General features: G+C 40.2%; 1 protein-coding gene and 1 long non-coding RNA gene across 3 annotated transcripts in view; both read right to left on the bottom strand.

Annotated features, from left to right (window-relative positions):
* Nucleotides 1-15,468, bottom strand: part of edem2 (ER degradation enhancer, mannosidase alpha-like 2) — a 56,874-nt gene extending 41,406 nt beyond the window's left edge. For both annotated transcript variants that reach the window (XM_077554415.1, XM_077554422.1), the window contains exon 1: nucleotides 15,230-15,468. In XM_077554415.1, coding sequence (XP_077410541.1) covers nucleotides 15,230-15,324 — 95 coding nt within the window. In that variant the 5' untranslated portion in view covers nucleotides 15,325-15,468. The remainder of the gene's footprint in view (nucleotides 1-15,229) is intronic.
* On the bottom strand, nucleotides 3,668-15,039 carry LOC144040315 (uncharacterized). The gene is made up of 2 exons (XR_013289691.1): nucleotides 4,508-15,039; nucleotides 3,668-4,061 (listed from the first exon to the last, which is right to left on the bottom strand). It is a non-coding gene; the product is annotated as an uncharacterized LOC144040315 (long non-coding RNA).
* Nucleotides 15,469-15,928: the final 460 nt, after the last annotated feature.

Genomic DNA, 15,928 nt, shown 5'->3' with positions numbered 1-15,928 from the left:
TGGTTCCAGTACCAAGTCCTGATTGGTATGAACAACCTAGACCCACTTTATGAGCAATATTTACAAGGTGCTTGCGCCTTTTACAAGCCATCCCAGCATGGCTACAGAACTGTTCTGCATTTGCTCCAGCAGCGACGTCAGCAGGCAACCGGGATCAAGGATTGCACAGTGGGATTGGCTAGTAAAACCCAGGTGGAAGTTCCAGCAGGCTGCACCATGGTCATTAACGGTTCTGCACGTGTGAGTCCATCATTCACAGGAGTGTAAGGAATAGTCTTGTCATCTTGCCCAGCCATGCACCTTACACCATTCCTATCCTGATCACGAATGAATCCGAGCAAAACACCATACTTCAATCATGAAGAGGCATTGCTGGATTTTCCCTGTCACCCCAAATTTTGACACACAATCTACCAATCCTAGTCAGCAGGGCCAAGATGTTGATCTCAAATTGGACTTTGGAAACTCACCTATTTGCTTGGATTGGAAAGAACAAGTTGTTTCTACACTCAAGCAGATCCCAGAGGTGTTCTCGCATCATGATCTTGATTTCGGATGTGCTGATCGTGTCAAGCATCACATCTACCTCAAAGATGAGACCCCATTTAAACATCGAGCACGGCCCATTCACCCGAATGACATTGGAGCAGTTCGTGACCATCTGCGGCATTTGTTGGAGGCTGGGGTGATAAGAGAATCACAATCTCCTTTTTCCTCTGCTATTATGGAAGGTCGGAAGAAAAATTGAGACATAAGGCTGTGTGTAGACTACCGTAAACTAAACGTTCACACTATCAAAGACAACTATGCACTCCCAAATCTGGAGGAGTCATTTCACTGTGCCTACTGGATCATGCTGGTTCAGTGTTCTTGATTTAAAGTCTGGATATTATCAGATTGAAATGACAGAGGAGGACAAATGTTAGACCGCATTTGTAACTTCATTGGGCTTCTGGGAGTTTAACCGGATGCCACAAGGTGTGACCAATGCTCCAAGCATTTTTCAGCACCTTATGGGAAGGTGCATGGGGGACTTGAACCTGAAAGAGGTTTTAGTTTTCCTGGATGACCTGATTATCTTCCCTGATACTCTTGAAGAACACGAACGTCTGTTGCTCAGAGTACTGCATCGACTTTAGGATTATGGACTCAAGTTGTCACCTCAGAAATGCAAGTTTTTCCAGACTTCGGTGCGATATGTTGGTCATATTGTTTCCCGTCATAGAGTGGCGACTGATCCAGAGAAAATCAGTGCTTTAAAATCATGGCCTATTCCAAGGACGCTGAAAGAACTAAAATCCTTCATGGGATTTTCAGGATATTACCACAGGTTTATTAAAGGATATGCCACCATTGCAAAACCCTTAAATTACCTAACAAAGGGGTATTCTCCAGTCCAACGCAAGACGCATAAAAGAACACTCACCCCAAGCGATGATGCCTTTCAATGAGAGATGGACATCAAACTGCCAACTTGCTTTTGAAACCCTCATTGATAAATTGACGATCGCCCCTGTGCTTGGACTTGCAAATCCACAACAGACATACTGTATATCCTGCACATGGATGCAAGCACCATTGGTCTGGGAGCCACACTATCAGGAACAGGAGGGACAATTAAGTGTCATTGGATACACTAGTCGGGGTCTGTCCTCCAGTGAATCCCGGTACCTCGCACAGGAGCTGGAGTTTCAAGCTCTGAAGTGGAGCGTAACAGAAAAATTCCATGATTATCTGTATGGGGCCAAGTTTGTCATCATAACTGATAACCATTAACATACATTCTGACCACTGCCAAGCTCAACGTCCCCAGCCATAGATGGCTTGCTGCCCTTTCTACATACATTTTCAAACTTCAGTATCGGGCAGGCATTCAAAACGGAGATGCAGATGCACTTTCCCGAAGGCCACATCCCCAACCTGTTGATGTTGACGAAGAACGGGGCATAGTCCAACAGTTTACTCAATATCCTAACCCTGGTAATACAGTGGAACTGAATTCAGACTTCATGGCTGCTATATGTCACAGCTGTCTGGTGAGAACTGCAAGCGCTGAGGGCCCTTCTGGAAGCTGTATGGCCTTGGTTGAGACACTAAATTCTGTCCGTTTCCGCCATTCCTGATTGCTATGCCAGTGAGTCCCACCAAGGATTGCCAATTGTGCCTGCGTTTTCCCTCTCCGATCTTCGGGAAAAACAAAGATCTAAACCCAATCTTAAAGAAGTAATTTACCTACTTGAAACTGGTAAAAGTATCCCACCTCTTTGCTAAAATGCTAAGCTTTAAGGTCCAGAAGGACGACACGTCTGTCACGTCTGTCAAGACGCTTTTATTGTGACAAGGTCCAACAACAACAGTGCCTCTAACAAGTTTTCCGCAAAAGAGGACACGACTGCACGTCGTCTTGTAAGCTGACTTCATGCCTTGAAACTAATAAATAAATTGTAACGCAACGCATTTCACATGCAATAACGGCGTTTTAAATATGGGGAGAATAATTAGTTAGATTAGTCCGTTTATGAAAAAAGAACAGTTACCTAACAGCATTAGTTTAAACACCGTTATTCACAACACTGCATGTAACTGATGTATTTTTTTTACACACCTACATTGAACTCATATGCAATATACATTCACTAGGGCTGGGTTTAAAAAAACAACAATATATCGATTTTGAATCGATATTCTTTTTCATAGCCCAATATTGATTTATAAAACCATGAATCGATGCTTTTTAATATGGCTACCAAATGCAAATGTGCCCTTCTGTTATTCAGAGTACCGCATAGGGGTGTGCCATCTAAAGCACCCCACGATTCGATTCGATTACGATTCAGGGTGCTACGATTTGATTATTGAACGATATGGACTAAATGTTGCGGTGGATGATGACATTCGTCTAGCACTTTCAAAGCTGTGGGGACAGTCCTCCTTCTATTGTTCGCTGGTTAGCAGCAACAACCGTCTGATTCTTATCCGCTAACCTGGGGTGGAAACGCGAGAGGTGCTGTTACACATTTCCCACTAGCTTTTTATCCTGAGGAGAAAATCTGTCGCTCAGTAACTTCCGCTGCCGCCATCCTCATCTTGTGCACGCGGCAGGCGTGTCTTTTATTTTCGTGTTCCTGTCATTAAGTTATTATGGAAAATAATCGTTTTTGAACATTTATGAATCGTAATCAAATCGTCAAGTGTTGCATCACGATGAATCTAATAATCGATGTTTTGGCACACCCCCAGTACCCCAAGAGGAGCCCAGTGGTTTTGCAACTTTATTTACATAGGGCTGTGGTTGTAATTGATTTCAATTATTATTTATTGTTTTGATCAGGTCTTGTTCAATAACACATACATGAATCATGTAATACATTGGATTACATTTTAAATGTAAGTTTTCAAACTAATGCACCAAGTAAGAGCAAGAGGTGTGTACTATTTGCAGCATTGGTACTTCTGAGAATGTCTTCCATATAAGAGTAAAATTGGTACTGCATGAAATCTAGAGTTAGACCGTTGTGCTTTTTTCAGGGCCGATACCGATTATCGGCAGTCAGGGAGGCCGATAACCGATATTTAAAGCTGATATACATTTGAAGAAAAAAAAGTTGGTGTCAACATTTTTAACAATAAAATAATAATGAAAAAATCCAGCACATGACTGCTTAAATACCTTTAAGCATATGTTTATTAAACAGCTTTTGTGATTTGCAACATGTTAAAGGGTTTTTGGATCTTAGAAAACAGACAACTTTGTTTTAAAATTCTGACAGAAAGAGCATTGTGCCCCCGGGCTCAGCATTAGGTCTTGTAAAGTTAAATGAAAACAAATATCTTATTAAAATGTACTATTGTAAATAAGTTTCCAAAAAATAAATATAACTGAAATGTTCAATGTTCATCTTTGACTTATTTTTGTTTTAAAGTTCTAAAACATAAAGTGTATCCTCAATGCAGCTATTAGCCAGCTGAGAAATGAATGTCTTCTTTCCTTTGCTTTTTGTGGATGTTCCGTCATTCTTGTGTGCCCCAAATGCCGCTGCAGTCTTCACTATACTGGTTTTCTGTGGTAGAAAGTAGTGAAACAGCAATGAGTGACTTACACTTGGAATGTTTGCCATCAGCTTCTGCACCAACTATAATGTGGCTTACACACACAGACACATATAGTAACGCACATCCACTCGCTCACTGTCTACTTTTATCAATATTTCCCAACCGTTAGCCGGCACGCTAATTCCCAAATGTCCGCTAATTCGCGAGCGAACGGTTAGCTCACGGGCTAACCGTTCACCCGCATGCCAACTCCCAAATAGCCAGTAAAAACAGCTATTAGATTAGCCCGCGAGCTAACCGTTATTTAACATAATAGCCGGTAATTTGCGAGCTAGCTAGTTAGCTCGCGGGCTAATAGCTGGTAATTCGCGAGCTAACGCATTGGCAACTATCAGGGGCAGCTTTATTTAAATTGCTTATTTAATACACAAGGTAGGTAGTAAGTTTAACTTACCTCTTAAATTGCACACCGGCCGGTGGCCCTTCTGCATTTGATTTTTTCTTCTGCATGTGAGCATTTAGAGAGGAACTGAGCTTTTGCTGCTTATTGGCTGTTAGCACTGCACGAGCAACCACTCAGATGGTGCTGTGGGCGGGCCAATGCAGCAGGGAGTCAACAGCCGCTGACTCAGAGCAGACGGAGGAGAAAAGCGCCCATCGGAGCAATAACAACAGTTATTAATCAAATAAATAAAAAAAAGAGGCAGATGCCGATATTAATAAAATGCTGAATATCGGCGCCGATTATCGGTCTATCCCTAATGAAATCCTTAACTCAATCGAAAATCAATGTGAATCGTGGATCGAATCGAATCGGGCCTTTCTGAATTGAATCAAATCGATTTTGGAAATCTGAATCAATACCCAGCCCTAATATTTACTCTACAGTTTGGCAATTACCACGTTTCTGCACTAGTTAACAAATGTTCTTGTACTACCAAATCTGCCAACGGACTGCATTTTATTCTATTCCTCATATTTGGTTACCTTAACGTTGCACCAAATGGAGCAGTGCTCCAAATGTCCTTGTATACCCATTGTATGTACAATGACAATAAAGGCATTCTATTCTATTCTATTCGGAACTAAGCAAAGTCTCTGTGTATACAGTTGGAGTGGACGGTAGTTATCTGGCTTGTTAATGTGATTTGAAACATGTTGTAATTCAACACCTCTGTTACAATCTTTGTTAGTGTATGTTTGGTAGTAAAAAATATGAGCGATGGGAATAGTGATGGGAATTCCGGCTCTTTTTAGGGAACCGGTTCTTTTGGTTTGGTTCACTAAAAAGGCTCCCAAATGGCTCTTTAGATTTTTTGTCGCTTAAATAAATATATTACCAACAACAATTTAAAACTATGCGCACTATGAATTACTAACGTGAAAAAAATGCACTATATCAAATGTTTGTTGTATAAAATACACTTTTATTTATAAACTCGACTATAAACTCAAATAGAAAGTGCAAAACAAACATTTAACTATTTACAAATTAACTTAAATAAGGTTTAACAATAATTTTCAAGTGAAACAACAGACAAACAGAATCGCACAGCAAAATATAAATTAAAATGTGTAAAATAAAAATAAAATAAAAAATCTGCATCCAGAAAACAGTGTTCTTCAGTCTAGATTTACATTCAGAAATGCCAAGTGCCTCAACTTTGAGGGGCTGATCCTATTTCTTCTCTCCGTTAATATCTGTCCTGCTTTTGAGAAGATTCTTTCAGATGGGACTGAAGTGGCAACAATGCACACTAGAGCCTCCCCGATATGAAATTTTTAATCTTGCAGACTTTACACTCTGCCTTAGTTTTGTCAGTTGTTGTATTGAAATGTGTCCATATATTGCTGCGTTTTCTCTTGTCACTCATTTTTGAACAGTTTTTTTTTTTACCTTTCCGTTTATACAAGCGCTCTCCTCCTCTCTCTCATCTCCTCCCTCCCGTTCGCGTTCAAGTGCGTGTGACTGCTTGCAGCGTGCTGTCATGTGCCCCTCCACCCCTCTGCTGCTCAGCGCTGAGCACAGACACAGAGATGTCACACACACATTCTCACCAATCAAATGCGGCTTTAGAGAGAAAAAAAAAAGAGAGAGAGAGAGAAAAAAAAAGCAGCTCCCAGTCATGAGCCGGCTCCCGTCGTTCACGTCAAAGATCCGGCTCTCAGAGCCGGTTCATTCGCGACCGACACATCACTACAGTGATCTACTAACCCTGTAAAAAAATAAAAAAAGATCACTGCAAATCTGTGAATACTTTGAGGGCTGCAAGTCCTTTCACTTGCCATCCATCGCCGTCTAATATCTTCATCAACAGATTTGTGTTAAAAAGCAGTTTGGCTTACACACTTATCTACTAGTCTAAGCTACCACACAGCAGGATATGACCATTTTAGAAGGTAACAGAGTAAATAATGAGATACAGGACACAACTGTAAGCTTGTAATCATAACACTTATTTTGTTAATGGATCGACTGACCTGGACCACGTTAGTGACCTCAAACTTAAAGTATACTATACTATTGAAGACATTTAATATTTTCAATTTGATGTTTTACTGTTTTTGAGTTTACTTATAGGCATATCAATGTGATATAATCATGAGTGTTTAAAATAATACAGTGGAGTAATGATTTTGTGAACTTTATTTTATCCTCTCACCCTCAAAGCTATTGAAGATAGGAATGTGCATGATGTTATTTAGAGCCTTTTGGCATTGGAGTCTAAAAGTCTGGGGTTAGATCCTAATTGCATTTGTTCCCCCAGTCAAGAAGGGGAACTGTATGTAAATGTCTGTTTACTAATAAGATTACACCTTTGGCCAACCTGGAATCAACATGTCTGTATGTAAACGTCTGCTTACTAACAACATTACACCTTTGTTCAATCTAGGAGATGACATGTCTGCCCTTTGTTCAATCAAGAGCCGGGAAGAGGAACCTTTTATCTTTTTTGTATAAATGAGTCGATGTTCTGTAAATTGTCACACACTTGGGGGGATCCACGTTGCATTCTGATGTGGTTGTCCTGACTGTGTCTTTAGAGGCCTCTAAATAAATTCTTGCAAGAAAACTTCTTCATCAGATCCTGAATACAATTATTTTGGACACGCAAAGATTACACTTAAAATAGTAATCAAAATATTCCTTCAGAATGGTGACCCCGACGTGATCTTATTGAGACGTTTTTCAACAGCTGTGATTGATGCTGAACACCGGATTTCTAAAGCGCAAAAATATTAACAAGGTGAGTGGACATTTTATCCACGTAGAGAAATTCTGGTTGTTTGGGATCAATACAGTTGCATTTCGTCTGTGCTAAGTTGTATTTGGGATCTGTGAACAAGTTAGGGGGGTTGTAGTAGTATTTCTTACGGTGGGACGGAAAGTCCTCGATTTTGAAAATTACTACGACATTGAACCATGCATGGGAGTTTTTTCCGCGGTGGAATAGGTTGTGTTTTTTATTTTTTCGTATGAATAAGCCGTCAGTATATAAACTACTGGGAGTGCGGAGTGGATTAGCCGCCTGTGTGGTAACAAGGTGTGTGCTGTGTGGAATTACTAAACCGAGGGACATAATTCCTCGGTGTGTGTGTGTTGTGTTAAATAAGAAGCCGGGAAAATATTAAGACGCGCATAGAAATGCCCCGTGTTTACGGAAGTGACGTCAAGTCGGAGCGCTTCGCCGTTTTAAACGGCATAAGACATTGAGTACCACGGGGGAATAGGCTGTTGTGGTTGTTGTGGTGTTATAAGCCGCTAGTGGTGATCGCACTATGTGTGTGCTGATGTGTGTTGTGATATAAGCAGCTCGCGTTGATCACGCGTAGTGATGCTGAATTAAACGCCCGTATGTCGCGTAGTTCGCTACGGTGCCGTGGAGTGATATAAAAAGCCTGCCGTTTTTTCGGTTCAGAGCTGTGTGTTATAAGCCGCCCGTGAAGATCCAGGATATATTTGTTGAAGTCGCGCAAAAGGTATTTAATATCTGTTTCGTTTTCGTCTTGTTTGTGTTTGTCTGGAAAAAAAAAAAGAAAAATATTTTTTTTGGGGGGATGAATGAGAATACTTTTGATCTGTTATATCGTAGTATCATAAGTGAGACGTCACTGACTTTATAAATATTGAAAACGACTAATTACTACATATTATGGACGAAAAAATTCGACCGTAACTAAGGAGGTTTGCATAGACTTCCGGTCGAGAGTCAGAATTGGTCGCTAAGCGAACAGTGAGTTCATGATGCTGGACGCATTTCCACCACGGCGTCAACGTAAGTATGAAACTCTTTTAAATGTATGAATGCGCACGAATTGTGATAGTGGTTGGTTCTCACCGTTGTAAAATGTGGTGTGTTTGTGGAATTTGATTGTGTAAACAGCGCCAGACGCTGATTACCTCCGTGAAAAACACTTCTATAAGTTTCTTCGAATGGAAGAAAAGTTAGACGGTGTGGGGTCGTGAGCCAAATGTTGGATTGTGCTAGAATGTTAGCGTTGGATAGCTCTGTGAAAGTTGCGCGGATGACGATGTTAAGTGATTTTGAGAATGAGGAGGCTGATGCTAAGCTAGCGGCTCTGCCAGCGTACGAGTTTTGCGCAGGAGATGAGTTTTTGGGAAAATGCTACCGTGCGAATCTGTTTTTAAGACTAAGGATGAGTTAGCTGCGGGCAGCCGCATCTGTTAAGAAATTGGAACATAAATTGAATGAAGTGTTGACTGTGAAAGATGACCCGCGGGGAAAATTTGAACCAAGCGAGAGCTCTTGGCTTAGAAATGAATTGTTGAGTGTACGCGTTTGTTTGTTAAGCTCCATGGTGTGTTGTGGCCACGCGGTTTTTCGTTGGTTGTCTTACAATGTGCGCGACGTGTCTGTGTCGCAGCCGTAACGTTGCGATGGATTGTGCGCGAATAAGTCGACATTTGAGCTATAAGTACGTGGTGAAGTTATTATTAGACGAATAAATGGTGTATTTTACAAATGAGTGCGCACTTCGGAGAGGTTTGTGTTCGTCTGTGGTTCAACAACTGAGACGCCACTGAATTAAGTTGAGGAGTTTGTGTTGTGTGTGAGTGTTTGTTGAGCCCAGTTGGTGAAATGTTTGGAGCATGTGTGGATTGTGTGATTTTTTCCTTGTTTGTGTGCCTGCAGGGAGTTTGTGACTGTTTGTGTGACTCTGACAATGGGAAAGGTGTGTTGTGTGATGTTCTAGCGAGATTTTAGAAATCAAAATGGCCGTTTGGTCTGTTTCTCCTCACTGCCTTTGTGGAGATGAGAAAAGTGCAGAAGTTAAGTGAATGGAAGTGTAAGTTTGTTTGAGACAGTGATTTTTAAGTGTAGGAAAGAAAGAAAAGATGGGTGGAAAGTAATTTTTTCCCTCCAAAATTCTTTGTCCTCAAAAAAGGGTGAAAAAGAATGGTAAGCAGGAAATCTGCATATTTTGAAAGTAGGGGAGAAGTCTGCCTTTGTCTGTGACAATTTTTAAAGCTCTTTCCCCCCCCACGCTTGATTAGGGACTAAAGGTTTGAAAGGATGGGGGCCGTGAGCTGCTGTTTTAAGAAGGTGGTGATTTGTACTGTTGTCTGTTAAAATTAAATCAAACTAAATAAAAAGGACAGGGGGTGTGATAAGTTTAGTCCTCTCTCCCATTGTCTCCATTTGGGAGACTTGTAGTCTGTTGTGTGTGAATAGCAGGGGTCTTCTAATGCTAATCTGTTAAAATCAAATTGGTCCTGTTATGCGGAAGGATATAGAGGTCTAGGTGTTAACTACAGGCCACTATCATATTATTTTTAAAATCAGATCTGTTTTTTTTTTTATAGTTGAATAAGTAATAAAACCAAATTTTAATTGAAATAGACTTTTCATTTTTGATTTTTATATTTCCCCTGCATCTCTGATAACTTATTCGTAGGTGTGAAAATGATTTAACCTTTGTCCTTATCTGAGTCCCATTCTAGAAGTCCCTGAAATTCGAAAGGACTTCCATCCAAGTGGCCAAGGTGACTGACAGCTGTCACATGTTTCTTAAATTTGAGGTAACACGTAATGAAGATGTCTATGGTAGACATATGCGTAAATATAGTACTACTACTTGCTATAGTGTAGTGATCAAATTCAAATAAAACCACAAAATGAATAAATTAGGGGTTTGAAAAACAAAATATTTTGGGGGAATTTTTTATTTTATTTTTTCTTGGAAATTGAATGATAACAAGCAGTGTTCTCTTGCTATGATCTCATCTCCCTCTGTCTGTTCCGAGTGTATAAATGTTTCAGGCAGGTTCAATCTTTGACTGAAAGGTGTTTCACTTGGGTGACTCAACCAAAAAGTGCTGGAAATGGAATGAACAGCATTCTCCTGCTATGCTTGATGTTCAGAGTGGACGGCGAACTGAACAATGGTCACTTTCGGGGGGGAAGTGACCACACAGACTGCAAAAAGGATGGTACACTGTAAATCCGCTCGTCCTGTGACTGTTCAATGACTCTTATGCATTGTTTGAGCATAATGTCCAGCAACTTTTTGAGCAGACAGGATTATCATCGATTCTGCCATGATGAACTTTTCCTGAGAACTCCAGTACACAAAGCCCAGTGCCCGCTTTGAACTACGCTCTGCATAAACTGCTATCGACAAGGACAGGAAGGAATATGAACTACAGTTGTGGACTCAAAGTTCTGGAATCATCTGAGTTTGGTGCCTGAGGTCGTATGTTGTATTCTGTTTGTAGACATTTGCACTCTGTACTATGTCAGAAAGGAGATGTGATCTATAGCAACGCAGTTTCGGAAATTGAGAACAGCTTATGTGAATTAGGGAAGTATAAAATTTATTCTAATCTTTAAATACTATATTTTCCGTTGTTTGATGCTTGTTGAATTTGGCCTTCTAGTTTTTTTCCCATTTCTCTTTTATAACTTTGGCTTCTCAGAGTGGACTCAGATATGGAACACTTACGGCGAATTTGTTGGTTAAATTTTTAATTTTTGATTTAGGTCGCAGCACTGATTTTTAATTGGGTCATGATCTGCAAAGTTTCCTGCTGTGTTTTTACAAGCCCCCACTACTCTGTAGAAGAGGTGAGGTTAGTTAGCATTTTAAGAATACTTTTTGGTTGGTTTAAAGTAGGGATTTTGTTTTGTTTTTCTGATTATAACTCGTTTCTTTTACTAGTTGAGATGGCAGATATTTGGAAGATTTGTGACCTGCAATAGATTAAGGGGGTTGTTTAAAAAAAAAAAGATTTTCTTCTCTTCCTGACCCTAAAAGTCCTCCGCTGCAGTATCTTAATTTACATCTGCTTGAGTTGTTTTTCTCACTTTAAGTTACCTAAACAGGATTCAAATTTACATTACAAACTATTGCCTCAAAGGCTTTTGTTTTATGGCTCATGGCTAGCTCAGCTGGAGATCTTTTTATAGTTCTGGTGTTGGCCAAATTGTCACAATTTGGTTGTTTTTTAATCTACAGGACACAAGGTGTCTGTTTTTCCTCTTTGAAGCAGCAATTTGGAAGCGGCTGCAGTTTTCACATTCAGGTCTGAAATGATCAAAATTGATCTTTATCAGATGGGGGAATGATTGGTCTGTCTGAGTTTGTTGAAAAGGAAGTCTGATGTGAGAATGATTGGTCTGTCTGATGTGAGAATGACTGGTCTGTCTGTGTATCAAAAGGAAGTCTGATGTGAGAATGAAGTTTGGTGTGAGGAATTTACAGGCAGCGAATGGGGAGGATTTGACTTGGAGGAAAAGTAAGTTCTACAAAGATGACAAAAGACGACCCTTATAGCAGAAATACGGTAAGTATGTTCCATTTCAGAAACGATTGAAAAGTATAATTTCTAGAGCCCATGGAATATGCCATTTAGGTGTGGAAGGAACATTGACACACCTGGGTGACATTTTTTCATGAGACAAGTAAAAATGTAAAAATGAACTGCAAGACTGCAGTGTTTATTAAAGGTATAAGTATATATAAATCTCTTCTCAGACTGTTCATGGCCCGGCCGGACATGAATGGTTCTGAGTTAAGATGATGTTGTTTTTAAATGATTTACACTGCTATAATAAGAAACCAGCGTTAAAAATACAGAAATTTGATGTACGACAAAGAGCACATTTATGCTAAATCTACAACAGTAAATATCATGGTAAAATATTTGATTAATCATTATCTACCATCATAAGGGTTTCCTAGGAACACTTCATAAGATATAGAAACAATTAACATTTGCTAAAAATTACCAGGTGCTCTTTTCAAAGTAAAGAATGAAGACTATGTATGTTATGAGTGACTAAATGAAAATGATTTTGCACACAGATTGGTTTGCTGATCATAATGGTGGGGGCCACATCCACCACATGTGAGCCAAGAGGTCCCAGGCTCTTCAATCACATCAATTGAAACCGACTGAGGGGGTTGACTAAGCTGCTGATCTGCGTCCACACCAATTGGAGCCATCTAACGGATCCCACCACACCCGGTTCCAGTGTCTACCTGACAAGCTGCCCAAGGACACGGAGGAGGTCGCGGAGGAAAGAAGATTCATTGGAGTGCCTTTTCCTTGGGCACGGATTGACACAGTTGGAAAAGCTGATCAAGTGTCAATCTGCTGTTTGAAAGGGGGAAATCACTCAAATCCCCTTTTCATCAATTCACAAGGATTGAGTCACACTGGGAATGAAGTCCCGTGACCTTTCCTGCGATCTCTGGCAGTGAGCCAGGGTTCGGAAAAAGGCTCAAACGCCTCTTTTTAAAAAAAAAAAAAATTGACCAACTGTCGAACGCACTTTTCATTCAACAAGACCTTCATCAGGAGATGGCTTCGAGGGACGGACACATCTGCTATTGCGTCGTGACACTTAACCACATCACATAGTGTTATGCCTCACATTTATTATGCCCCTTCCACCGAATTTTTTTAATGAATCAAACTGAATTTTGACTGCTAAGCCCCTCTATCTTTCTCTCTCTCTCTCTCTCACCTGCTATTCTTATTTTCTGAACTCCACACATAAACATTGCTTCATTTTTGCGACGATCAAGATTCGCGCTGGACTTTCTCCCTAGACTATTGTGGGATTAAATGTCCGGTTTTTGAATTTATAGAAGTTCAATGGTAGGACTGAAGACATTTAATATTTTCAATTTGATGTTTTACTGTTTTTGAGTTTACTTATAGGTATATCAATGTGATATAATCATGAGTGTTTAAAATAATACAGTGGAGTAATGATTTTGTGAACTTTATTTTATCCTCTCACCCTCAAAGCTATTGAAGATAGGAATGTGCATGATGTTATTTAGAGCCTTTTGGCATTGGAGTCTAAAAGTCTGGGGTTAGATCCTAATTGCATTTGTTCCCCCAGTCAAGAAGGGGAACTGTATGTAAATGTCTGTTTACTAATAAGATTACACCTTTGGCCAACCTGGAATCAACATGTCTGTATGTAAACGTCTGCTTACTAACAACATTACACCTTTGTTCAATCTAGGAGATGACATGTCTGCCCTTTGTTCAATCAAGAGCCGGGAGGAGGAACCTTTTATCTTTTTTGTATAAATGAGTCGATGTTCTGTAAATTGTCACACACTTGGGGGGATCCACGTTGCATTCTGATGTGGTTGTCCTGACTGTGTCTTTAGAGGCCTCTAAATAAATTCTTGCAAGAAAACTTCTTCATCAGATCCTGAATACAATTATTTTGGACACGCAAAGATTACACTTAAAATAGTAATCAAAATATTCCTTCACTATCCGGGCAGCTATTAAGTTACCCCAAGCAAATAAATGGTCACCATATTGACCTTTTGCACGTGACGTCACAGCCCTCATGGGAACGCCCCCTGCGGGACGCTGGACGGCAACAGTGCCACTTGCCTGTATTGTAACCATTGAATCTCGAACAGCGTAAAGTCCTTTATCTAATCGAATATCTTAAAAAATGGTCATATCTTGCTGTGCGGTCGGTTGTACAGACAGACAGAGTAAACCAAATGTTGCTTTTTATCACATACCTCCTAATAAAGACAAATTACGTCAATTGATAGCAGCAATCAACAGAAAGGACTGGCAGCCCACAAAATATTCACAGATTTACAGCAATCATTTTTTGCAAGGTTAGTAGATTCATTTTCAAACATTTTACTAGTAAACGTTCACTCAAACAAAGATCGTAACAAAGGTGTCGAATTGCATGTTTCAAATCACATTAACGAGCCAGATAATTAGCATCCACTCCAACTGCACGAACACACAGCTTAGTTTTAAAATGCACCTTCTTCAAATCTATCGAGTGCATTTGACTGTTTAATAATGGGGGGTTTCGTCTTTGTGCTTGGAGTTTTTCCACTCTGGAGCCGCAGTCATATTCATGAACTTACTGCATAGCTTGCCACTACGATAGTCATTTGTTCCATGCTAATAAACATAGTAACATAACATAATCACAGCGTTTCAATATAGAACGGACTGTGTAAAAAAATAAGTCAGCTAGCATGATAAGTTTTACCTTTGCATTACAGGTATATTATACCCCGGTGTGAGCGTAGCATCTCGCCCCAGATACTCAGCCAGCTACAAGCTTTTGAATCAGCCCCGGTGTAAGGAGAAGAGACGGCATTAACTACATAATGATATAGGTCGTGCGCTGTGAATTCCGGCTAAATCGGCTATTTGTTTTACTGGGTAAAAACAGCAAGCAACAGATGGTAAGGGGCGGGGATCTCCAACTTAAGTAAATATCGCGCTCTATGAGCCCCGACTAAATGTGCAACTTCGATCGACAGGCGAACTTTGGTTGAAGTAATAGATTCCATGTCTCTATGGGCAATAATAACTTTAAATTTGTAAAATAACAGTCGCTGAGTCGTTTCGAGTCACCTCCACTTCCATTTAACAATCATTTCCTTCCGCCATCCGTCATAGGGCAGTCACGTGACCACGTGACGCCGGTGCAAATGGTCAATATTGTTGGGCTGAAAATAAAAGTTGATCTTAGTGTTCAGTATAACGTCTTTGAATAGTTATTTGTACACTAACTGCTGTGAAAAATGTACAGATGGGACTTACAAAAGCCACGTTGTTTAATGAGGTTCAACTTGAATATTGGATTTTTAGACAAATGATTTTTCAAATTCTCCAAATTCGGTGCGCGTTCGTGTTTACCTGACATCATGCATCTCTTCCTCGGTAAATTGATGACTCGCCGCCGTACTGACGCACACGTACACAAGGAATGCGGTGCGCACGAGCGCGCGCATGACGGCCGACGGGAGAAACAAATAAAAGGCGGCAATACTGAGATAAATCCTCTTCTGCTAAACTAACAACAGCAACACTGACAACAAATATATGTGGAGTACAGCTTTTGCCAGTTCCTCGATGCTTCGAATACGACCCGGAAGTTTTTCTCACGACGCCATAATAAGGGGCGTTTCCATCATAGACAAGAATAGATACAGTGGTTCGTCCACTGATCTGAATACAGCTTATGACTGGATAGCCGAAAGGCCAAAACTTTTGAAGCCGCGAAGCCGCCATATTGCTCCTCCCAAGAAACGTTTCTCGGCATACGATCCTATACATTTATAGTATCGAAATTAGAGAACATTTGAGACAGTACTTAGTAGAAACAGCATGATTTATGACGTTTTAAATTTCTTAAACATAAACAAGGGGACTTCGGACATTTTACAACTTGCCTTAACTGCATGTATAAATTATATTTGGCAGAGGCATCTTTAGTTGAATTAAAGGTATAATTCTTTGAAAGAAATTATACAAGTTTCCTCCTGCAAGTTTCCTCCCTTCCCCTTCTTTCGTCCCTTCCTCTTCATTTATTTCATTAGGGCATTTTCTGTTGAA

This window comes from Vanacampus margaritifer, chromosome 1 (assembly GCF_051991255.1).
Source record: "Vanacampus margaritifer isolate UIUO_Vmar chromosome 1, RoL_Vmar_1.0, whole genome shotgun sequence".
NCBI lineage: Eukaryota > Metazoa > Chordata > Actinopteri > Syngnathiformes > Syngnathidae > Vanacampus > Vanacampus margaritifer.
Note: the sequence above shows the minus strand (reverse complement) of the source record. Positions and strands in the feature narration are given on the sequence as shown.